Source organism: Diprion similis, chromosome 11 (assembly GCF_021155765.1).
Source record: "Diprion similis isolate iyDipSimi1 chromosome 11, iyDipSimi1.1, whole genome shotgun sequence".
NCBI lineage: Eukaryota > Metazoa > Arthropoda > Insecta > Hymenoptera > Diprionidae > Diprion > Diprion similis.
The window spans coordinates 8,592,020-8,617,903 of record NC_060115.1 but is presented as its reverse complement, the minus strand read 5'-3'; the positions used below and the strand labels follow the sequence as shown (position 1 = coordinate 8,617,903).

The 25,884-nt window shown below is 40.1% G+C and overlaps 1 protein-coding gene across 1 annotated transcript; it reads left to right on the top strand.

Annotated features, from left to right (window-relative positions):
• Nucleotides 1-306: 306 nt before the first annotated feature.
• Nucleotides 307-12,084, top strand: LOC124412406 (proton channel OtopLc-like). Its single transcript, XM_046892254.1, has 15 exons — nt 307-374; nt 598-771; nt 1,108-1,282; nt 1,369-1,527; nt 5,271-5,403; nt 5,887-6,067; nt 7,004-7,112; nt 7,468-7,591; nt 8,336-8,499; nt 8,610-8,729; nt 9,907-10,044; nt 10,153-10,381; nt 10,874-11,099; nt 11,203-11,452; nt 11,518-12,084. Exons 1-15 carry the CDS (start codon nt 307-309, stop codon nt 11,842-11,844), a joined length of 2,577 nt encoding a protein of 858 aa, XP_046748210.1. The 3' UTR covers nt 11,845-12,084.
• The last annotated feature ends 13,800 nt before the right edge of the window (nt 12,085-25,884 follow it).

The following is a 25,884-nucleotide window of genomic DNA, read 5'->3' as shown; positions in this document are numbered from 1 at the left end:
TACCGGATTAATAACTTCGCGATAAGGTGTAATGAGATTTGCGGGAGTGAGAATTGGCACTGACAAAATTGGGCCCATCGGCTCCACTGATTCAGAGGTTGGTAAAAGATCCCGTCCAGACAGCCGTTTGTCATCGTTTCTAAGTTCAGTTTGACGCGGATCTGATTAACTGACGCGGCTCTCTTCACTATTGCAAAGGATTCCCGAGTCTTTCGTTTAGGCAATTTTCACCGGTTCGGCATGCGAATGCGAAGGTCCGAATTAATTCGCCTTCAATTGTCGTTTCTTCGTTAAGAATATAACGCGATGATCAAGCAGGGGGTGTATCGACCCTCGGAACCGGAACCCGATTACGAGGGAATCGTGGCCGGAAGGCAAGTGGAAATTTTCAAGACGTAAATGAATCTCTCACGAGCCATTCTAATTGCGACAACGTGCTTTGTCTCGTCGCGTGGCAATTACTTTGTGCAAAAATTGAAAAAGAAAAGAAAACCTTCCGCTAAAAATAATGTATACATGTATTTGTATTTCGATGAAATTCACTACAACTAGCATTCTTCTTCTACGATTTATCGATCCCTTTGTTCGATTGTCCAGATTTTGCTCTACCCCGAGTGACGATCTACCGCTTGAGAACTTCGGTGACCGCAGCTCGGAAGCGAACTTGGCTAACGTTGAAATGGACAATTTGTCAATGGAATCAGAACGAGATCCCGATGAAACACCGAAACGGAATTCTCCTCAAGCCGTTTTCAAGGAACCGTATCTCAGGTCAGTATACGAGTACATCGTATCTTGAAATTAAGATTTGATGTGATTTATCGCGAGAAAAGCAACAGAATTTCAGAATTCAATTTTTTAGATTATAGAAACAAAACGATAAAACGTTGTAAACGACTTGACGTGAAATATAGGTAGAATGTAATTTCTTTATCGTGAGGTGATACTTTTCTTTCAAAAACCGAGAAAACAATTTGCGAAATGTCAGAACGTGCTACAAGGCTTGTGAATTTTATCTGTTGTTGTTCCGTTGGTCAAATAATAATGGATTCGAAGGAAGTGTGCAAAAGAAGGCGCGTATTTCTAACAAGAAAATTTTCATTCCAGAAGCGCTTCTCAGTATGGATTGCCAGAAAACGGGTACAAAAGTAGCCACGACCCAACGTTGAATTCTCCTAATGTCGAACAGGATCCGACGAGAGACGCTGGGAAATACAATCTGGCCTTTCAGTCCGAAGAAGATGATACATTCGGTCCGACAATTCCAAGGGTGAACAGCCAGGTGGGTTAAAATTGTGCTGCAATTGGTCTGAAATTAGGATGAAAATAAAAATAATCAGCTTCATGCGATTTTGAAACTCTGTATAGACGCTTCGTAGCAATGGCGGCTCCGATCCAAGACTCAACAGGCGCAGATTGGACTCTGGTCAGTTGAGCAACAGGACTCCAAAAAGACCGGCTAGTCTACATCTTGATAATGCCAGTCACAAAAGTATCACCTTGGATAGAATCACTTCTCAACCCAACGTAAGTCAAAGTCTTTTATAAATGATGTGTGTATTCGTGATTGAATTCATAGACAAAAAGACGACTGCATGACTTTTAGAAAAGGTAGAATGTGAAGCGATAAATTACGTCGAGTTAGTTCAGAATCGTGAAAATAATTCGTCGACGTTACTTCTATATTGAAAATTGAAAACGGACTGAAAAATTACAACGACGGAAGTTTTTCCTTGAACGATGCTATAGTTTGTTAGTTTTTAAACCGGCACTACGTGATAACGTATAATCAACCGTGATTGACGAATGAAATATAAAGAGGAATTTCTGAGGGTTTGAATCTTCATTCGTGCGTCACTCAACCATGTTTACGTGATATAAAAGAGTGACTGAAATTTCCTCGATTAGTCAAAGTTGACAAATGCATTGTCTCCGTTACGCACGATATGCGATACGTTAATAAACATAAGTCGTGTATGCGGCGAATATCGAGGCGGCAGAATTAAGATAGGATTAAAAACCGATTTATACAGTTGCCTTGATTCAATCTGTAAATTAGATTAAAAGCGATTACTGGTTAGATAACAGGTTCGCGGTGTTTGCGCGTTTATTGCGTGCAGATGAACCTGCACCGGATTGATAAACATCGTATATTTTGATCGTTTTTCATTTCCGCTCATCGGGATAATTGTACCGAAAATGTCTAGCACCGCTATTACTATCGGTCGATAACGATCAGCTGAACATTCATCCTTATAATCATTTATCCAAAATCTGATTACGACTCCGCGTCTTTCCATTGTTCAAAGATCGACGGAGTAAACTACTTAGGTTTACTATTTAAAGTGAAAATAATACAGGGACGAAGAGAAAATGAAGGGAAGGAAAAAAACGGAATGAGAATTACAGCGTCACTTGTTTTCAAAAGTAAAGGCGTTGAGGCTAAACCTACTTATGTCGGCAAATGAAGTTTCACGAGTCGATATTCTCGTTAGCTTTTGAGTTAAAGAAAAATGTATGTAAAGAAAGTTGAATTGCTTTGAAACTAGAATTTGCTCGCAAGAAGTCTTCCTATCTCTCTCACCCCATCTCTCTATTTCTCTCTCTCTCTCTCTGTTTGTCTCGCTTACTCCCGCTCCTCATCTTTAAGTACCTATATACTTTTTCTCAGCGTGAGAGGAAGTGTGAAAAATCGATCCATTTAATTTGAAAGAATTGATTTTATACAGGCTTCAGAGTTACGTCTTTCACAGAATATTTTATCATAGATAACAGTGAACACGTTGTGAACGAATTAAGAAGTCTACCAAAAGAAGATTGTAATTGAATTAACAATTGCGCTAATTACGACAAAGCGACATTGCTTGACAGTAATTGAGAATCACTATTGCTCTGCACAAAGCGAAAGTCAGGAGAGCGAAAGCCGCAAACATAAGCCTATCTTAGTTCTAGATGAACACTACGTTCAGTGCGGTTTGGTCTTTGATCTGCAATGGTCCATTCCTGGAAACGGTATCGCCAAATTGTTAAGACAATTGTTATTAACAGTCAATATTCTTGAACCTCGAGTAAACGAAGTGTAGTCTCATACGAAACTAGGTTAGCTAACAAAACAGATCTACAAGTTTTAGATGCGAAAAAAGAACACCGAGAAAATCGATTTGTATAACAAAGTGTTGAAAGTGTTGTTTAATCTTTGCATAACGCGATCGACATTTGCTTGCACAAGGAAAGTTGGCTCCAAGTTGCGGAAGGATGCTGGCCTCGGTGATGACGCGTTGTAAGTTTACTAGATTCACAAATAGTTTTAATAATCCTGAATAAAGTTTGGAGAAAGCATCGATTTACAGTCGTGTCAATGGTTTAATTAATTCACTGGTGAGGATAACTGTTTTAAGATTATTTTTCTTCTTTTTTTTCTTAAATCAAGTTTATCGATATTGCGTAACTTAACTATGCTGTTCCAGTTTCCGGTTCGAGTGTACCGGGAATAATGAATAATCATGCGCGGTGAAACGATCACGCCAGGAGAACGATTTTATAGACGAGTAGATCCTCTACTCTCGGGGTTCTTCTAGTTGGCCCCAAAATGCAAGCCTGTTTTCATTAGCTCGTGTATGACTGGTTGAGTGGAGAGGGTACCTAATCCCCGACACGATGCCTGTCTGTCCGTTAATTATCCACGAATCGTCAATTTCGTCTTTGAAGCGAGCTCCGCGCGTCCTGTCGCGAAAATTGAAGTAATTAAAATCCGCGCGACGGAGCAGAATCGAGGTGGGTATCGGTAGTTATTTGCGTGGGTTTCGTTGGCGGTGCAGTCATCTACTTTCGGTATCGGACACCCGCTGCCCGCTGCCCTGAAGCGTGCCTCTTGTTACATTTCGCGCTTCAACGCCTCGCAGCGAACTGGAGCGCATCCTGGGGGACTTTCTACTCCTCGGAAATATTCTACTAAAAATACATGGACAATTATATGCACAAACTGGCAGCACAACCCGTTACGCAATTTACAGCCGTGGGGGAATCGTCCTTTGAACAAGGCGATCGCGACGGTTTCTCACCTTGCAGCTCGTTTCTGTAAGCCAATTTACAAACTCAACGAATTTAAACACCTGGTACAATCGATTTTTTTCGAAATTTTTACTTTGAAACTTTCGAATGTTAGTAACTGAGCACAAGAAACTCATGGATTACGGCCTTCGGGCCAGTTTTCTCTATTTCCGTTTAAGGAGTTTGGACATTTCGATCTTTCTTCAAGACTCATAGTGTAATTTGTGGGTACAGAACAAGAACGTTATTGTAATTATAGGGAGTTGCGTTGTTAGTGCTAGTGGCACAAAAAGGTTCACGAGGCATGTCAAAACATCGAAGCGTTATTCTGACTTGTCATTTCAGGCTTTTTATTTGGTTTCAAAATCAGGCATGCTGAGGACTGGTTTTAGGGACTCTTTGCGCAATCTTGAAACCTTACTAAACTTTTATTGCAGCCAAAAATTACACAAGTCGCACAAGTATTTACAGCTTAATATAATTTTCTTTTGTGGTTTTGCACAACGTCCCGACATCGATTGGAATGTAACCGGGTTTCGGAGTTGGTGATTTAACGTTTATCGTAAAAACTACGGACAATTTTCGTCGGCCTACTCGGTAGTTTATCGATAAAAATGCGAGAATACGGATTCTTCCGGTTGAACGCTCTTGGTTAACGGATTCTTTTTAACTCGTAAAAACTTAGCAGGTATTTCCTTCTACGATAAGTTAGTTGTAAACGAAGTTTATACTTCTACTACTAGTGTACGTAGTAATTATTATAAGTTCATTGTATATACTCAAAATGCACGCCTATGCGTATAAAAAGTAATATCCCTATCAGGTAACAAGTAGTTACGATGTATTACATAAATTTTTATGCAGCCGCGCTCCGATAGCTGTAAACCATATACAATATGATAAATTCGAAAGTACACAATGTTTACCGAATGATTTGAATCAGTGAATGAAAAGGAGTTTTCTTTTATTAAATTTTAAACACATTCTACCGCTTGCTAAAACCGATTTTGAAACAGGTAAAAATGATTTCATTATTTATGAGTGTCTTCCATGTCGCATTGTGTTCGGAATATCTCTCGATGCTTGGAAACTTCGAGGAGTGTAAAAATCAGCGAATCCTCATAAAAAAAAAAATAATTCATTTTCATCTCAAATCATCTCCGGATTCCTTGCTCAACTACGAATAAAAAGCATACAATAGAAAGTGTTACCGTTTACAGGGAAGCAGTAATGGCAGCATGGTACTGCAGCTGGTGCTGCCTCCGGGTGCCCTGAGGGACATGACACAAGAATCCGGAAGTCCGAATTTCTCATCGGTCACAGACATTCCCTCCAACGAATATTACACACGACGTAAGTTCCTTCTTGGCGTAGCCAAGCCTTGACTTTTCTAGACTTTGACGTATTTCGTATCAGATCGTTATAACTCCGTATAGTTTTTCTTACATTATATTCATACAGTTCTCTTCACTGGAATTTTATCCTCCACGACGATACAGCCAGCAGGGCTTTCTTGTTATTATATTTATAAAGCTCACCTTATTTTCAATTCGTTAATATTAGTCTTTTGAATCAAACGAATCTACTATACTTTCCATCGCTTCAAAAAAATTTCAAATGAAGAATCGATATCCAAGCCTTAATGTATAATTCCAGTATTTTCTATTTTGCAAGTGATCTTCGTACTTTATGGATATAATAATTTGATAACCACTCAATGTACGATTAATCTGTAATAAATTTAATAAAAAGTATGAATTTTCGGCCCATCAACCTCCGTAATCAGAACAAACAAAAGTTTCTTCCACTGCTACAAAATGAAAATCTTGTTTTCAGCCCCAAGCGTTGTCAGTTATGGGATCGGAAGTAAGGGTCGCGGGCCCGATATCCACTCCTTGAAATCGCCGGGACTCAACAGAGGCTTTAACAGCTCGGCAAGTTTGCATAGCGAAGCTGTTAGCACACCTGGACATCATCCACCGCCATCTTCGTGCGATGAAAAAGCACAAACGTTCAGGTGAAGTAACGATACACGTGTTGAATATCTTATCCACGGCATAATACACGTAGTAAATAAAACCGTGAGTAATTTCAAGATAAAGATCAGACTCACCTTTGGCAAAGTGACAATTACTCGCAGAGATCGATCATTGCCCGGAGACACAGATTTACTTGTGCGTAAAGTAGCATGCAAGCGAATGAAACGGTGTTAGTGAAACGGCTGATTACGGCGTTCGATTACCCCGCAGCGATTTTCGAACTTGAGATAAAACGAAGACTATAATTATCGTCGTTGCAGCAACGGTTTAAAGCTTTCAAAAATGCATCAGATTATTATTACGCCTCGTGCGAAATCAGATTTCAACGATCATACCTCAGGCATGTATATTTTCGAGGAAAATCACTTGTCGCATTTGTTGTATCGCTGAATTGTAGAATTTCTTGGTAAAATTTTCGTCAGTAATACATTTTTTTTTTTTTTGCACATGCATCTGACGCTTGCAGCGTCGTGTATTGAAAAGTGCTATCAAACAAGCAGCAGTTCTGCATCCTGTGGGATAATGATAATAATAAAGGAAATGAGGAAACCTCGACAATAATAAATAACGCGTATTTACGGGTTAGGAACTAACGATACTTCAAACTTTCCCAGCTGTCGAAACCAGAGACGGCGGTGGGATTTTATACACGCTACAGCGTTGCAGTATCGACTGATATTTTGTAATATTTATATCTTGTTTGCTAATAATTGCAAAACATCTATACAATTTTTCTTCTTCCATTTTTCTTATTTCACATTTAAACAGTGCTTTTTACGCTGACTGATCCCCACGATATAGACACTCTCGGGTAAACTCGTAATATAGCCCTCATTAATAGCCTGACTTAAATGATGATTAAAAATTGCTGTGCTGAATTTTCATTAATTTTATTCTTTATTCTCCTGCCACAGGACTACTGTCTCGATCGTGATGTCCTGTATTTATGCAGTTATCTTGATCCCATTGGCCTTGGTTATTTACATCGCAGACCTTTTGACCGAAAATTCTTGGCTGGCTGCGGTGAGTTGCAAGTACAAACGACACGATTCAGCGTAAAGAATTGACCCGTGATTAACAATTTATTAATATAGAATTATTACACGCTTTTCTTCCGGCTTTTTTACAGCTTTGAATATCGCATTTCCTGCAATTATTCGCTAGTTAATGCATTTCCAATAATTACGCACCGATAGCTTGATACATTTTGCCGGCAATTAACTATTTTCCAATTCTATATTTCCACTCTTACAAATTTTTCGATAAACTAATTATTGGACTTCACTTTTTCACACGAATCAAAAATTTGTCAAAACAGACGTGAACTTTTATACTTCTTATTAGTTTCTGACTTTTTTCACGTCGTAATTTCTTTCAGGCATTTAATCTGTACTTGGTCATCGTCGGATTCGTCTACTTGGTTTTTCTGTTCTTTGACATACGGTTCTACGTCAGCAAAGGAAAGAAGCATTTCAAAGCCACGACAAATTACGATAAAGAAGGTAAAATTATGTTAATGCGGCGCGATCTTGTGCGATAAATTATAAACAAGGTATCGATGTGCAAATATTCTCTGTCACTGATCGCCACTCGATTAAATCACGTTCTATAATTTATTGAAATTTGATTTATATTTTTACTGCTGGTAATGATCATAAATTTTTGTTAGTCTAATTGCATCCTTGGTCTATAGTATCTCGTATCTCGTGTATACTAATCGTGAGATTTTTAGATACGCTTTAATCGATAATCTTGCACCTGGTCAATCATTGTCGATATTCAGGATTGATAAAACGAAACGGATTTTCATCCGTCAATGGTTTTAAATCAATTTTAAATTATTCGCTATTCTTCTCCTCGTCTGATTGATAATATATTTTATAAGCAGCTGTATATCGAGTGCTCGGTAATTTCATGTCAACTAGTATTACATTTTCTGCAGACTTATATTCATTTTGCATTTCGTGTTTGATCGGTAGAAATAATATATATGAAAATTGGCAAGAATAATGATTATTCACGTATGCACAGTGATGTATTGTTGATTCGAAACACCAATCTTGTTTCAATATTGTACGAAGAATTGATTAATAATTTATCACACTTATTAAACAACTATACATCAGTCACTCAATTGTTTCTTTGATATTCACAATCCGAAAATAATTTCAATCAAAATGTGGCGACAACCTTATTTAAAATAAAGTAGAAAAAATAAAAGGTAACTGAAAATCACCCAATTTCAGATGATGCAAATTCTGTGGATCTCAATATGAACAACATTCCAGCACCGAATCATGCATTTTGCTTCGCATTAGGGAGACATGCTGGCAGCATTTACTTGCGAGTCGGTGCCACAGTTTTCTGCTTCGGTCATTTAATTCATAGTGGATTAATACTATTTTACGAGGTACGGAGGAGGTGCAAATTCTTAAGTTATTCACGTTTTTTTTTTATATATTCTTTTTTTTCGAAATTACATTGATCTCACCATTAAACTGGCTCTAATTGAAATTCCAGATCTTGTTTCTCACGTCCGATGAATTCTACGCGTGCTTCAGTGCCGTTGCGCTTACTTTCGACATCTTATACCCTATCTATTCATTCTTCCTATTGTTTTTCATCTACAAATATTCAAACGTAAGTATATTGTTGATGTTTGAAAAATTTATTAATGAACTCCCAATGATAGCCTGCATTTTTTAGGTAATACGTAGGGGTTCTCGAACTTCAAACTTATTTTTTATAGTATAATTATTATTCTATTCGTTTTATTCAATCACTTTTCCTCTTAAAATTGCATCTTTTTTGACAATCCTTGGATCAATCATTCCATCATGAGACCGATCGTAAAATGATTTGAACAAAAAATCAGATGTTTGAGAATTTGCTGAGAATTTTAAACAAGGTACAACGTTAAGAAGGTTTGAAATATTTGTGACTAAAAATTGTTTCCGTAAAAAAATTTAAAGAATACTTATTAAATGTTTTCGAGACGTTAATGTTATGTAATAGAGGTTCAACAAAATTAAAAATGACGCAAATTGAAACTGGTTCATTTTGCATAGAATGCCCCGTATACGATTCATTTTACTCATCGGTTAGTATATTATTATTTCACTGTGAGTCTGATTGCCTCGAAATATAATATTCATGAAAATAATAACGTGCCCGTAGTACCGGCTGTAATTTTGCTAAATGCAACTGATTTCGCGCTATTCCATGCGCTGCACACATCGAACCCAGCTCAATTATCTCCGTGTAAATGGATTACTCAACATAGCACATCGTGTTTTGAACTCACGTACACCAATGCGTATTGAACGCGAATATGCGCAAATGAATTTTCATCCCCAATTCTTTCATTGCAATTCTTGTATTTCTGCCCTCGGAGTATAGGTATACGACAATTAGTTACAATAATATTAACCTTAGAAACAATTTCACTTTGTGTCCTTCTGAGTGAAATTCCCTCGCACCAAGTTTCGTATATTTGTTTGCCAAAGTGTGCAGAATATTTTTTTTTTCAAAATTTCCTCTTTCTTTCGTCCAAAGTCTCTAAAATGACTTGAAATATTTCCAAGTTATCGATTATTCGCCGTCCAAATTTGACCGAAAAACCTTTAAATTTTTTGAAGGTTGTCGAATTACTAAAGAAATTCTGTGCAATGTTTTGTGAGACTGTTTTTTTTCTCCACTCTCTGAACTGTCGTTTGATAGTTTATTTTAGTTATCTGTATTTTGTCCCATTCTAAAAAAAAACAGGGGAGATGAAAAGTCCCAAAAAAAATTTCTCAGTGCTTATGTGATATTTCAGGTGATTATCAACCACTGCAAAGAGCTTGCAAGGATATTGATTATGCACACGATTGCGTCTAGTCTCTGCTTTTGGATATGGGCAATATTCAGGGAGAGCACTGACTCGTTGTCGAGACACGCGAACGCCGCTGACGCAGTAAGCATTCAACTTGTTCTGTCCTCCGCGTTCTTGTGATCAGAGAAGAATAATTTTTAATAATAGTACAGCTATGATAACCCTTAGTATTGAACATCTTTTTATCAGGAGACTGAAGAAGACACGTCCGAAGTAACAGCCCTCATAACTGAGGATGGCGAAGCTTCCGTCGCCCTGCCATTGACCTCGTACCAGCAAAGGGGGGCGAAAGATTTGATAAAATTCTTGAACGGAAGCTATTTCAGCAACGAATGTCACCAGACGGGGCTTAACACAATCTACGAATGGTTTTCTCCGTATCTCTACCCCTTCACCATAGAGTACAGTATTCTCATTGGTAAGCCGCATCATTCGTCATAACGGGAGCATTTTCCAATGTAGATTCCTTGCACCGCGGGGGCTTCCACAAGAAAAATACCCGAGATGTGCCTTACACAGTTTCTGTATTTTGTGACACGATTTAATGCGTCAGAAGACACCAGGCGTGTATTTTTAACGTGCTAATTCGGCCGTTTAAGAGGTGGAAACGAAAAAATAAGTGATACCACTCCTGAGAGTGAAAACTATATGGAATAAAATAACGTCAAATTGGTTTTCCCAAAAACTTTCACGTCATTATCAGGAAATATTAAGACTAAGTATTTTTGGGGCTAAGCTCTAGGGGCGGTTTTTACCTTTTGAACGACTCAATTAGTGAGTAAAAGAATAGAAGTCTACAGTTTTTTGCTACACTACAATATATCACAGAATGATGAAAATCGACGAAGGACACTTCGGGTACTTTTCTTGTAAGTCAACAGATCATGCTACAGTCATCATTGATTTCTAGTTGGTGTGCTGTACGTTATTTGGGACAACATTGGGAACTGTAAAAGAGGCGGTGGAAGTTCAGCCGACGGTGTACCTTGTCCTCCTCTAGCCGGACCCTCGGCTGGGAGCAACATAGTCGTGCACGCGGATTGCCACCATGCGAACAGAGGTCTCTTCGCGGGATTGTTGGTGCTCGTATTTTCTATAGTATCGATAATACTATTTTTCGTGGCATTCAGCGACCCGTGAGTATATCATACGGATTTACGGATCTGTGCATTTTCATTCGAGTTAATCGAGCGGTGAACGCGGATTCCAGCACGAGTAAACGTTCCTGGTATATTGCAGGCAGTACATATACGTCGGGAAGACGATTAACAGTGTGACGGAGCTGGTTTTGCTCTCGATAATGACCGTCACGGCCCTCCTTGCCTACCATCAGATAAAGCAACTGGACGTGAATCATCATCCCGTGTCCCTGCTGGACGATATTCTGCTGTTCATAGCTGTGCCGGCGTTTTTCTTGTACGCCTTGTTTAGCATCGTACCAGCGGCGCAGAAATATGACTGGTTGAAAATATTCACTCTTACTATGGGGGTGAGTTTGACGCTTCAGATCCACGGAATATCGGAGATTTCGTAACTCGGTTCTGCTTTTTTCAGATGATTCAGATCATGGTTCAAACCCCCCTGATCATCGACGGTCTCAGACGTTGCTCGAACACGAAGAAGCTGCGCAGTAAGAGGCCCGGTCGTGAATTAATCACGTTTCTGATCATCTGCAACGTTGCTCTCTGGATCATCGAGACATTCGAAATCAAGTCGACGAGCAAACAAGATGACAGATACGATTTTTACGGACTTACTCTCTGGACTATTCTCAAGCACATGACCATACCACTGACGATGTTCTACCGATTTCACAGCTCCGTCTGCTTGGCTGATATTTGGAAGAGTGCTTACGTACCAGGAGAGATTCATCACCATTAACTTATTATTAAATTGTGTTTGATACATTGATGATGATTTTACATTCGACAAGTAGAATACAAATACACAACATGCTTGTAATTGTTGATTTGCTGCCCTATGTGATTGTATCACTCTCTAAGGGCATAGTATCATTGTTGACTAGTACTTAAGGAATTCTGTGTAATATTATATCATGCGTGTACTGTGTGCATGAAAACCATTGTGCCTTGTAAATAGTAAATTAAAAGTAATATGCACTAAATTTCTAATGGAAAAGAACACTTGGCATTCTATTGGTGTTTCATCGCAACATAAATTCGTCAGAAACTTCATGTAACATAGAGATTATCTTCTTGGATGCTGGCGTCCTTGTTTCATGGATGTAAGTTTCGCTGGATAACATCATCTTAAACTTGTATCCAACAACCTTTTCCAACGAGTTCTCGATAAGTGTTAGTGGTAGATGAAAAAAGTAATTCCTGTAGTGGCTCAGCTCATAAGGTAGAGATTGAATCGCCACTGCCAATTACCATCCGAAGCAAAACACGGCATGCGAAAAGTTAGTTGATATTTTACCGACATCTCCAAGCTTTGCTCGAGGCAACCACGACTTCAGTTACCTGTTTGAATACTGTCTGTATGTACGAAGATGGAAAACTTTGAAAGAAAGCACGAATCAATTCACTTATTGTAGAGCTAAATCTAATATGTTTCACATGTGAGCGTCAACGTCTAAGGGTCCGAAATGGTGATGAGGAACTCTGAAGAATCAGTTATAGGAACAAGAGTCTTTGCCGCGAGAAGTGCGAAAAACCTTGAGGCGATTTGGTTTATTGATCGATTATTCTCACTTTATTTAAACTGCTTTGAAACAAAGCTAGATAAAACTGATTCGGAACACAATCCCACGGAAGCGTACAGTCTATTGTCATTGTAAACGAATCATCGGAAGTAGTAGCCGATAGGAAGAAAAATTCTCCGTCGTTTCTATGTATTTCCTAGACTCGTGGTCCTACACTGTTCCGCATGTCTGTTTCGCATCTCTGAGGGTTCAATAAGTCCAAAATCGAATCAAAAGTTGAAGCCCAAAACGAAGCGCTTCGATTCCCATTTTTCAACTGCTGATCTTTCCTCCTTAATTACTCCGCCGCTAAGCCAACTTTGTTTTTGCTGTGTTTTCTGAGTTTCTAGGGGTGCAATTATTCTGGAAAGGCCCATGGTAATCGATTCTGAGACAGAAATTTTTCGGCTCCAATAATGCCCAGGAAGGTCAGGCGTGAGTATAAAAGTGACCCGTTTGGACTTATGGCGAAAATTTCGACGCTTTACGGTAGTAATGCGATGAATTCGTTCAGGCTCTATTCCGACGTAATTTTTAAAGAGAAAATGATTAACCGCCAACTCAATACGCTGCGAGCAACACCTGTAAAGTTACAGCCGAAAAACTCATGATTTTCGTCGTCATTTCTCTGCTGCTGGTCCTACGCTATTTTTGATGTGTTTTCTGAGTTCCTGGGCGTCGAATTAGTCTAGAAAACGTCATACGAATCGATTCCCAGACAAAAGATTTTTCGGCCAAAAAAAATCCAAGGCTAACCCCTTTGCATTTTTGGTGAAAATTTCGACGACTTTGAAAAGTGCTGCAATTAATTCTGTAGGGCACTATTCCGACGTAATTTTGCGAGAGAAATCGATTAAACGCAGTCCCAATACGCTGCGAGCAACACCTGTAAAGTTACAGCCGAAAAACTCATGATTTTCGTCGTCATTTCTCTGCTGCTGGTCCTACGCTATTTTTGATGTGTTTTCTGAGTTCCTGGGCGTCGAATTAGTCTAGAAAACGTCATACGAATCGATTCCCAGACAAAAGATTTTTCGGCCAAAAAAAATCCAAGGCTAACCCCTTTGCATTTTTGGTGAAAATTTCGACGACTTTGAAAAGTGCTGCAATTAATTCTGTAGGGCACTATTCCGACGTAATTTTGCGAGAGAAATCGATTAAACGCAGTCCCAATACGCTGCGAGCAACACCTGTAAAGTTACAGCCGAAAAACTCATGATTTTCGTCGTCATTTCTCTGCTGCTGGTCCTACGCTATTTTTGATGTGTTTTCTGAGTTCCTGGGCGTCGAATTAGTCTAGAAAACGTCATACGAATCGATTCCCAGACAAAAGATTTTTCGGCCAAAAAAAATCCAAGGCTAACCCCTTTGCATTTTTGGTGAAAATTTCGACGACTTTGAAAAGTGCTGCAATTAATTCTGTAGGGCACTATTCCGACGTAATTTTGCGAGAGAAATCGATTAAACGCAGTCCCAATACGCTGCGAGCAACACCTGTAAAGTTACAGCCGAAAAACTCATGATTTTCGTCGTCATTTCTCTGCTGCTGGTCCTACGCTATTTTTGATGTGTTTTCTGAGTTCCTGGGCGTCGAATTAGTCTAGAAAACGTCATACGAATCGATTCCCAGACAAAAGATTTTTCGGCCAAAAAAAATCCAAGGCTAACCCCTTTGCATTTTTGGTGAAAATTTCGACGACTTTGAAAAGTGCTGCAATTAATTCTGTAGGGCACTATTCCGACGTAATTTTGCGAGAGAAATCGATTAAACGCAGTCCCAATACGCTGCGAGCAACACCTGTAAAGTTACAGCCGAAAAACTCATGATTTTCGTCGTCATTTCTCTGCTGCTGGTCCTACGCTATTTTTGATGTGTTTTCTGAGTTCCTGGGCGTCGAATTAGTCTAGAAAACGTCATACGAATCGATTCCCAGACAAAAGATTTTTCGGCCAAAAAAAATCCAAGGCTAACCCCTTTGCATTTTTGGTGAAAATTTCGACGACTTTGAAAAGTGCTGCAATTAATTCTGTAGGGCACTATTCCGACGTAATTTTGCGAGAGAAATCGATTAAACGCAGTCCCAATACGCTGCGAGCAACACCTGTAAAGTTACAGCCGAAAAACTCATGATTTTCGTCGTCATTTCTCTGCTGCTGGTCCTACGCTATTTTTGATGTGTTTTCTGAGTTCCTGGGCGTCGAATTAGTCTAGAAAACGTCATACGAATCGATTCCCAGACAAAAGATTTTTCGGCCAAAAAAAATCCAAGGCTAACCCCTTTGCATTTTTGGTGAAAATTTCGACGACTTTGAAAAGTGCTGCAATTAATTCTGTAGGGCACTATTCCGACGTAATTTTGCGAGAGAAATCGATTAAACGCAGTCCCAATACGCTGCGAGCAACACCTGTAAAGTTACAGCCGAAAAACTCATGATTTTCGTCGTCATTTCTCTGCTGCTGGTCCTACGCTATTTTTGATGTGTTTTCTGAGTTCCTGGGCGTCGAATTAGTCTAGAAAACGTCATACGAATCGATTCCCAGACAAAAGATTTTTCGGCCAAAAAAAATCCAAGGCTAACCCCTTTGCATTTTTGGTGAAAATTTCGACGACTTTGAAAAGTGCTGCAATTAATTCTGTAGGGCACTATTCCGACGTAATTTTGCGAGAGAAATCGATTAAACGCAGTCCCAATACGCTGCGAGCAACACCTGTAAAGTTACAGCCGAAAAACTCATGATTTTCGTCGTCATTTCTCTGCTGCTGGTCCTACGCTATTTTTGATGTGTTTTCTGAGTTCCTGGGCGTCGAATTAGTCTAGAAAACGTCATACGAATCGATTCCCAGACAAAAGATTTTTCGGCCAAAAAAAATCCAAGGCTAACCCCTTTGCATTTTTGGTGAAAATTTCGACGACTTTGAAAAGTGCTGCAATTAATTCTGTAGGGCACTATTCCGACGTAATTTTGCGAGAGAAATCGATTAAACGCAGTCCCAATACGCTGCGAGCAACACCTGTAAAGTTACAGCCGAAAAACTCATGATTTTCGTCGTCATTTCTCTGCTGCTGGTCCTACGCTATTTTTGATGTGTTTTCTGAGTTCCTGGGCGTCGAATTAGTCTAGAAAACGTCATACGAATCGATTCCCAGACAAAAGATTTTTCGGCCAAAAAAAATCCAAGGCTAACCCCTTTGCATTTTTGGTGAAAATTTCGACGACTTTGAAAAGTGCTGCAATTAATTCTGTAGGGCACTATTCCGACGTAATTTTGCGAGAGAAATCGATTAAACGCAGTCCCAATACGCTGCGAGCAACACCTGTAAAGTTACAGCCGAAAAACTCATGATTTTCGTCGTCATTTCTCTGCTGCTGGTCCTACGCTATTTTTGATGTGTTTTCTGAGTTCCTGGGCGTCGAATTAGTCTAGAAAACGTCATACGAATCGATTCCCAGACAAAAGATTTTTCGGCCAAAAAAAATCCAAGGCTAACCCCTTTGCATTTTTGGTGAAAATTTCGACGACTTTGAAAAGTGCTGCAATTAATTCTGTAGGGCACTATTCCGACGTAATTTTGCGAGAGAAATCGATTAAACGCAGTCCCAATACGCTGCGAGCAACACCTGTAAAGTTACAGCCGAAAAACTCATGATTTTCGTCGTCATTTCTCTGCTGCTGGTCCTACGCTATTTTTGATGTGTTTTCTGAGTTCCTGGGCGTCGAATTAGTCTAGAAAACGTCATACGAATCGATTCCCAGACAAAAGATTTTTCGGCCAAAAAAAATCCAAGGCTAACCCCTTTGCATTTTTGGTGAAAATTTCGACGACTTTGAAAAGTGCTGCAATTAATTCTGTAGGGCACTATTCCGACGTAATTTTGCGAGAGAAATCGATTAAACGCAGTCCCAATACGCTGCGAGCAACACCTGTAAAGTTACAGCCGAAAAACTCATGATTTTCGTCGTCATTTCTCTGCTGCTGGTCCTACGCTATTTTTGATGTGTTTTCTGAGTTCCTGGGCGTCGAATTAGTCTAGAAAACGTCATACGAATCGATTCCCAGACAAAAGATTTTTCGGCCAAAAAAAATCCAAGGCTAACCCCTTTGCATTTTTGGTGAAAATTTCGACGACTTTGAAAAGTGCTGCAATTAATTCTGTAGGGCACTATTCCGACGTAATTTTGCGAGAGAAATCGATTAAACGCAGTCCCAATACGCTGCGAGCAACACCTGTAAAGTTACAGCCGAAAAACTCATGATTTTCGTCGTCATTTCTCTGCTGCTGGTCCTACGCTATTTTTGATGTGTTTTCTGAGTTCCTGGGCGTCGAATTAGTCTAGAAAACGTCATACGAATCGATTCCCAGACAAAAGATTTTTCGGCCAAAAAAAATCCAAGGCTAACCCCTTTGCATTTTTGGTGAAAATTTCGACGACTTTGAAAAGTGCTGCAATTAATTCTGTAGGGCACTATTCCGACGTAATTTTGCGAGAGAAATCGATTAAACGCAGTCCCAATACGCTGCGAGCAACACCTGTAAAGTTACAGCCGAAAAACTCATGATTTTCGTCGTCATTTCTCTGCTGCTGGTCCTACGCTATTTTTGATGTGTTTTCTGAGTTCCTGGGCGTCGAATTAGTCTAGAAAACGTCATACGAATCGATTCCCAGACAAAAGATTTTTCGGCCAAAAAAAATCCAAGGCTAACCCCTTTGCATTTTTGGTGAAAATTTCGACGACTTTGAAAAGTGCTGCAATTAATTCTGTAGGGCACTATTCCGACGTAATTTTGCGAGAGAAATCGATTAAACGCAGTCCCAATACGCTGCGAGCAACACCTGTAAAGTTACAGCCGAAAAACTCATGATTTTCGTCGTCATTTCTCTGCTGCTGGTCCTACGCTATTTTTGATGTGTTTTCTGAGTTCCTGGGCGTCGAATTAGTCTAGAAAACGTCATACGAATCGATTCCCAGACAAAAGATTTTTCGGCCAAAAAAAATCCAAGGCTAACCCCTTTGCATTTTTGGTGAAAATTTCGACGACTTTGAAAAGTGCTGCAATTAATTCTGTAGGGCACTATTCCGACGTAATTTTGCGAGAGAAATCGATTAAACGCAGTCCCAATACGCTGCGAGCAACACCTGTAAAGTTACAGCCGAAAAACTCATGATTTTCGTCGTCATTTCTCTGCTGCTGGTCCTACGCTATTTTTGATGTGTTTTCTGAGTTCCTGGGCGTCGAATTAGTCTAGAAAACGTCATACGAATCGATTCCCAGACAAAAGATTTTTCGGCCAAAAAAAATCCAAGGCTAACCCCTTTGCATTTTTGGTGAAAATTTCGACGACTTTGAAAAGTGCTGCAATTAATTCTGTAGGGCACTATTCCGACGTAATTTTGCGAGAGAAATCGATTAAACGCAGTCCCAATACGCTGCGAGCAACACCTGTAAAGTTACAGCCGAAAAACTCATGATTTTCGTCGTCATTTCTCTGCTGCTGGTCCTACGCTATTTTTGATGTGTTTTCTGAGTTCCTGGGCGTCGAATTAGTCTAGAAAACGTCATACGAATCGATTCCCAGACAAAAGATTTTTCGGCCAAAAAAAATCCAAGGCTAACCCCTTTGCATTTTTGGTGAAAATTTCGACGACTTTGAAAAGTGCTGCAATTAATTCTGTAGGGCACTATTCCGACGTAATTTTGCGAGAGAAATCGATTAAACGCAGTCCCAATACGCTGCGAGCAACACCTGTAAAGTTACAGCCGAAAAACTCATGATTTTCGTCGTCATTTCTCTGCTGCTGGTCCTACGCTATTTTTGATGTGTTTTCTGAGTTCCTGGGCGTCGAATTAGTCTAGAAAACGTCATACGAATCGATTCCCAGACAAAAGATTTTTCGGCCAAAAAAAATCCAAGGCTAACCCCTTTGCATTTTTGGTGAAAATTTCGACGACTTTGAAAAGTGCTGCAATTAATTCTGTAGGGCACTATTCCGACGTAATTTTGCGAGAGAAATCGATTAAACGCAGTCCCAATACGCTGCGAGCAACACCTGTAAAGTTACAGCCGAAAAACTCATGATTTTCGTCGTCATTTCTCTGCTGCTGGTCCTACGCTATTTTTGATGTGTTTTCTGAGTTCCTGGGCGTCGAATTAGTCTAGAAAACGTCATACGAATCGATTCCCAGACAAAAGATTTTTCGGCCAAAAAAAATCCAAGGCTAACCCCTTTGCATTTTTGGTGAAAATTTCGACGACTTTGAAAAGTGCTGCAATTAATTCTGTAGGGCACTATTCCGACGTAATTTTGCGAGAGAAATCGATTAAACGCAGTCCCAATACGCTGCGAGCAACACCTGTAAAGTTACAGCCGAAAAACTCATGATTTTCGTCGTCATTTCTCTGCTGCTGGTCCTACGCTATTTTTGATGTGTTTTCTGAGTTCCTGGGCGTCGAATTAGTCTAGAAAACGTCATACGAATCGATTCCCAGACAAAAGATTTTTCGGCCAAAAAAAATCCAAGGCTAACCCCTTTGCATTTTTGGTGAAAATTTCGACGACTTTGAAAAGTGCTGCAATTAATTCTGTAGGGCACTATTCCGACGTAATTTTGCGAGAGAAATCGATTAAACGCAGTCCCAATACGCTGCGAGCAACACCTGTAAAGTTACAGCCGAAAAACTCATGATTTTCGTCGTCATTTCTCTGCTGCTGGTCCTACGCTATTTTTGATGTGTTTTCTGAGTTCCTGGGCGTCGAATTAGTCTAGAAAACGTCATACGAATCGATTCCCAGACAAAAGATTTTTCGGCCAAAAAAAATCCAAGGCTAACCCCTTTGCATTTTTGGTGAAAATTTCGACGACTTTGAAAAGTGCTGCAATTAATTCTGTAGGGCACTATTCCGACGTAATTTTGCGAGAGAAATCGATTAAACGCAGTCCCAATACGCTGCGAGCAACACCTGTAAAGTTACAGCCGAAAAACTCATGATTTTCGTCGTCATTTCTCTGCTGCTGGTCCTACGCTATTTTTGATGTGTTTTCTGAGTTCCTGGGCGTCGAATTAGTCTAGAAAACGTCATACGAATCGATTCCCAGACAAAAGATTTTTCGGCCAAAAAAAATCCAAGGCTAACCCCTTTGCATTTTTGGTGAAAATTTCGACGACTTTGAAAAGTGCTGCAATTAATTCTGTAGGGCACTATTCCGACGTAATTTTGCGAGAGAAATCGATTAAACGCAGTCCCAATACGCTGCGAGCAACACCTGTAAAGTTACAGCCGAAAAACTCATGATTTTCGTCGTCATTTCTCTGCTGCTGGTCCTACGCTATTTTTGATGTGTTTTCTGAGTTCCTGGGCGTCGAATTAGTCTAGAAAACGTCATACGAATCGATTCCCAGACAAAAGATTTTTCGGCCAAAAAAAATCCAAGGCTAACCCCTTTGCATTTTTGGTGAAAATTTCGACGACTTTGAAAAGTGCTGCAATTAATTCTGTAGGGCACTATTCCGACGTAATTTTGCGAGAGAAATCGATTAAACGCAGTCCCAATACGCTGCGAGCAACACCTGTAAAGTTACAGCCGAAAAACTCATGATTTTCGTCGTCATTTCTCTGCTGCTGGTCCTACGCTATTTTTGATGTGTTTTCTGAGTTCCTGGGCGTCGAATTAGTCTAGAAAACGTCATACGAATCGATTCCCAGACAAAAGATTTTTCGGCCAAAAAAAATCCAAGGCTAACCCCTTTGCATTTTTGGTGAAAATTTCGACGACTTTGAAAAGTGCTGCAATTAATTCTGTAGGGCACTATTCCGACGTAATTTTGCGAGAGAAATCGATTAAACGCAGTCCCAATACGCTGCGAGCAACACCTGTAAAGTTACAGCCGAAAAACTCATGATTTTCGTCGTCATTTCTCTGCTGCTGGTCCTACGCTATTTTTGATGTGTTTTCTGAGTTCCTGGGCGTCGAATTAGTCTAGAAAACGTCATACGAATCGATTCCCAGACAAAAGATTTTTCGGCCAAAAAAAATCCAAGGCTAACCCCTTTGCATTTTTGGTGAAAATTTCGACGACTTTGAAAAGTGCTGCAATTAATTCTGTAGGGCACTATTCCGACGTAATTTTGCGAGAGAAATCGATTAAACGCAGTCCCAATACGCTGCGAGCAACACCTGTAAAGTTACAGCCGAAAAACTCATGATTTTCGTCGTCATTTCTCTGCTGCTGGTCCTACGCTATTTTTGATGTGTTTTCTGAGTTCCTGGGCGTCGAATTAGTCTAGAAAACGTCATACGAATCGATTCCCAGACAAAAGATTTTTCGGCCAAAAAAAATCCAAGGCTAACCCCTTTGCATTTTTGGTGAAAATTTCGACGACTTTGAAAAGTGCTGCAATTAATTCTGTAGGGCACTATTCCGACGTAATTTTGCGAGAGAAATCGATTAAACGCAGTCCCAATACGCTGCGAGCAACACCTGTAAAGTTACAGCCGAAAAACTCATGATTTTCGTCGTCATTTCTCTGCTGCTGGTCCTACGCTATTTTTGATGTGTTTTCTGAGTTCCTGGGCGTCGAATTAGTCTAGAAAACGTCATACGAATCGATTCCCAGACAAAAGATTTTTCGGCCAAAAAAAATCCAAGGCTAACCCCTTTGCATTTTTGGTGAAAATTTCGACGACTTTGAAAAGTGCTGCAATTAATTCTGTAGGGCACTATTCCGACGTAATTTTGCGAGAGAAATCGATTAAACGCAGTCCCAATACGCTGCGAGCAACACCTGTAAAGTTACAGCCGAAAAACTCATGATTTTCGTCGTCATTTCTCTGCTGCTGGTCCTACGCTATTTTTGATGTGTTTTCTGAGTTCCTGGGCGTCGAATTAGTCTAGAAAACGTCATACGAATCGATTCCCAGACAAAAGATTTTTCGGCCAAAAAAAATCCAAGGCTAACCCCTTTGCATTTTTGGTGAAAATTTCGACGACTTTGAAAAGTGCTGCAATTAATTCTGTAGGGCACTATTCCGACGTAATTTTGCGAGAGAAATCGATTAAACGCAGTCCCAATACGCTGCGAGCAACACCTGTAAAGTTACAGCCGAAAAACTCATGATTTTCGTCGTCATTTCTCTGCTGCTGGTCCTACGCTATTTTTGATGTGTTTTCTGAGTTCCTGGGCGTCGAATTAGTCTAGAAAACGTCATACGAATCGATTCCCAGACAAAAGATTTTTCGGCCAAAAAAAATCCAAGGCTAACCCCTTTGCATTTTTGGTGAAAATTTCGACGACTTTGAAAAGTGCTGCAATTAATTCTGTAGGGCACTATTCCGACGTAATTTTGCGAGAGAAATCGATTAAACGCAGTCCCAATACGCTGCGAGCAACACCTGTAAAGTTACAGCCGAAAAACTCATGATTTTCGTCGTCATTTCTCTGCTGCTGGTCCTACGCTATTTTTGATGTGTTTTCTGAGTTCCTGGGCGTCGAATTAGTCTAGAAAACGTCATACGAATCGATTCCCAGACAAAAGATTTTTCGGCCAAAAAAAATCCAAGGCTAACCCCTTTGCATTTTTGGTGAAAATTTCGACGACTTTGAAAAGTGCTGCAATTAATTCTGTAGGGCACTATTCCGACGTAATTTTGCGAGAGAAATCGATTAAACGCAGTCCCAATACGCTGCGAGCAACACCTGTAAAGTTACAGCCGAAAAACTCATGATTTTCGTCGTCATTTCTCTGCTGCTGGTCCTACGCTATTTTTGATGTGTTTTCTGAGTTCCTGGGCGTCGAATTAGTCTAGAAAACGTCATACGAATCGATTCCCAGACAAAAGATTTTTCGGCCAAAAAAAATCCAAGGCTAACCCCTTTGCATTTTTGGTGAAAATTTCGACGACTTTGAAAAGTGCTGCAATTAATTCTGTAGGGCACTATTCCGACGTAATTTTGCGAGAGAAATCGATTAAACGCAGTCCCAATACGCTGCGAGCAACACCTGTAAAGTTACAGCCGAAAAACTCATGATTTTCGTCGTCATTTCTCTGCTGCTGGTCCTACGCTATTTTTGATGTGTTTTCTGAGTTCCTGGGCGTCGAATTAGTCTAGAAAACGTCATACGAATCGATTCCCAGACAAAAGATTTTTCGGCCAAAAAAAATCCAAGGCTAACCCCTTTGCATTTTTGGTGAAAATTTCGACGACTTTGAAAAGTGCTGCAATTAATTCTGTAGGGCACTATTCCGACGTAATTTTGCGAGAGAAATCGATTAAACGCAGTCCCAATACGCTGCGAGCAACACCTGTAAAGTTACAGCCGAAAAACTCATGATTTTCGTCGTCATTTCTCTGCTGCTGGTCCTACGCTATTTTTGATGTGTTTTCTGAGTTCCTGGGCGTCGAATTAGTCTAGAAAACGTCATACGAATCGATTCCCAGACAAAAGATTTTTCGGCCAAAAAAAATCCAAGGCTAACCCCTTTGCATTTTTGGTGAAAATTTCGACGACTTTGAAAAGTGCTGCAATTAATTCTGTAGGGCACTATTCCGACGTAATTTTGCGAGAGAAATCGATTAAACGCAGTCCCAATACGCTGCGAGCAACACCTGTAAAGTTACAGCCGAAAAACTCATGATTTTCGTCGTCATTTCTCTGCTGCTGGTCCTACGCTATTTTTGATGTGTTTTCTGAGTTCCTGGGCGTCGAATTAGTCTAGAAAACGTCATACGAATCGATTCCCAGACAAAAGATTTTTCGGCCAAAAAAAATCCAAGGCTAACCCCTTTGCATTTTTGGTGAAAATTTCGACGACTTTGAAAAGTGCTGCAATTAATTCTGTAGGGCACTATTCCGACGTAATTTTGCGAGAGAAATCGATTAAACGCAGTCCCAATACGCTGCGAGCAACACCTGTAAAGTTACAGCCGAAAAACTCATGATTTTCGTCGTCATTTCTCTGCTGCTGGTCCTACGCTATTTTTGATGTGTTTTCTGAGTTCCTGGGCGTCGAATTAGTCTAGAAAACGTCATACGAATCGATTCCCAGACAAAAGATTTTTCGGCCAAAAAAAATCCAAGGCTAACCCCTTTGCATTTTTGGTGAAAATTTCGACGACTTTGAAAAGTGCTGCAATTAATTCTGTAGGGCACTATTCCGACGTAATTTTGCGAGAGAAATCGATTAAACGCAGTCCCAATACGCTGCGAGCAACACCTGTAAAGTTACAGCCGAAAAACTCATGATTTTCGTCGTCATTTCTCTGCTGCTGGTCCTACGCTATTTTTGATGTGTTTTCTGAGTTCCTGGGCGTCGAATTAGTCTAGAAAACGTCATACGAATCGATTCCCAGACAAAAGATTTTTCGGCCAAAAAAAATCCAAGGCTAACCCCTTTGCATTTTTGGTGAAAATTTCGACGACTTTGAAAAGTGCTGCAATTAATTCTGTAGGGCACTATTCCGACGTAATTTTGCGAGAGAAATCGATTAAACGCAGTCCCAATACGCTGCGAGCAACACCTGTAAAGTTACAGCCGAAAAACTCATGATTTTCGTCGTCATTTCTCTGCTGCTGGTCCTACGCTATTTTTGATGTGTTTTCTGAGTTCCTGGGCGTCGAATTAGTCTAGAAAACGTCATACGAATCGATTCCCAGACAAAAGATTTTTCGGCCAAAAAAAATCCAAGGCTAACCCCTTTGCATTTTTGGTGAAAATTTCGACGACTTTGAAAAGTGCTGCAATTAATTCTGTAGGGCACTATTCCGACGTAATTTTGCGAGAGAAATCGATTAAACGCAGTCCCAATACGCTGCGAGCAACACCTGTAAAGTTACAGCCGAAAAACTCATGATTTTCGTCGTCATTTCTCTGCTGCTGGTCCTACGCTATTTTTGATGTGTTTTCTGAGTTCCTGGGCGTCGAATTAGTCTAGAAAACGTCATACGAATCGATTCCCAGACAAAAGATTTTTCGGCCAAAAAAAATCCAAGGCTAACCCCTTTGCATTTTTGGTGAAAATTTCGACGACTTTGAAAAGTGCTGCAATTAATTCTGTAGGGCACTATTCCGACGTAATTTTGCGAGAGAAATCGATTAAACGCAGTCCCAATACGCTGCGAGCAACACCTGTAAAGTTACAGCCGAAAAACTCATGATTTTCGTCGTCATTTCTCTGCTGCTGGTCCTACGCTATTTTTGATGTGTTTTCTGAGTTCCTGGGCGTCGAATTAGTCTAGAAAACGTCATACGAATCGATTCCCAGACAAAAGATTTTTCGGCCAAAAAAAATCCAAGGCTAACCCCTTTGCATTTTTGGTGAAAATTTCGACGACTTTGAAAAGTGCTGCAATTAATTCTGTAGGGCACTATTCCGACGTAATTTTGCGAGAGAAATCGATTAAACGCAGTCCCAATACGCTGCGAGCAACACCTGTAAAGTTACAGCCGAAAAACTCATGATTTTCGTCGTCATTTCTCTGCTGCTGGTCCTACGCTATTTTTGATGTGTTTTCTGAGTTCCTGGGCGTCGAATTAGTCTAGAAAACGTCATACGAATCGATTCCCAGACAAAAGATTTTTCGGCCAAAAAAAATCCAAGGCTAACCCCTTTGCATTTTTGGTGAAAATTTCGACGACTTTGAAAAGTGCTGCAATTAATTCTGTAGGGCACTATTCCGACGTAATTTTGCGAGAGAAATCGATTAAACGCAGTCCCAATACGCTGCGAGCAACACCTGTAAAGTTACAGCCGAAAAACTCATGATTTTCGTCGTCATTTCTCTGCTGCTGGTCCTACGCTATTTTTGATGTGTTTTCTGAGTTCCTGGGCGTCGAATTAGTCTAGAAAACGTCATACGAATCGATTCCCAGACAAAAGATTTTTCGGCCAAAAAAAATCCAAGGCTAACCCCTTTGCATTTTTGGTGAAAATTTCGACGACTTTGAAAAGTGCTGCAATTAATTCTGTAGGGCACTATTCCGACGTAATTTTGCGAGAGAAATCGATTAAACGCAGTCCCAATACGCTGCGAGCAACACCTGTAAAGTTACAGCCGAAAAACTCATGATTTTCGTCGTCATTTCTCTGCTGCTGGTCCTACGCTATTTTTGATGTGTTTTCTGAGTTCCTGGGCGTCGAATTAGTCTAGAAAACGTCATACGAATCGATTCCCAGACAAAAGATTTTTCGGCCAAAAAAAATCCAAGGCT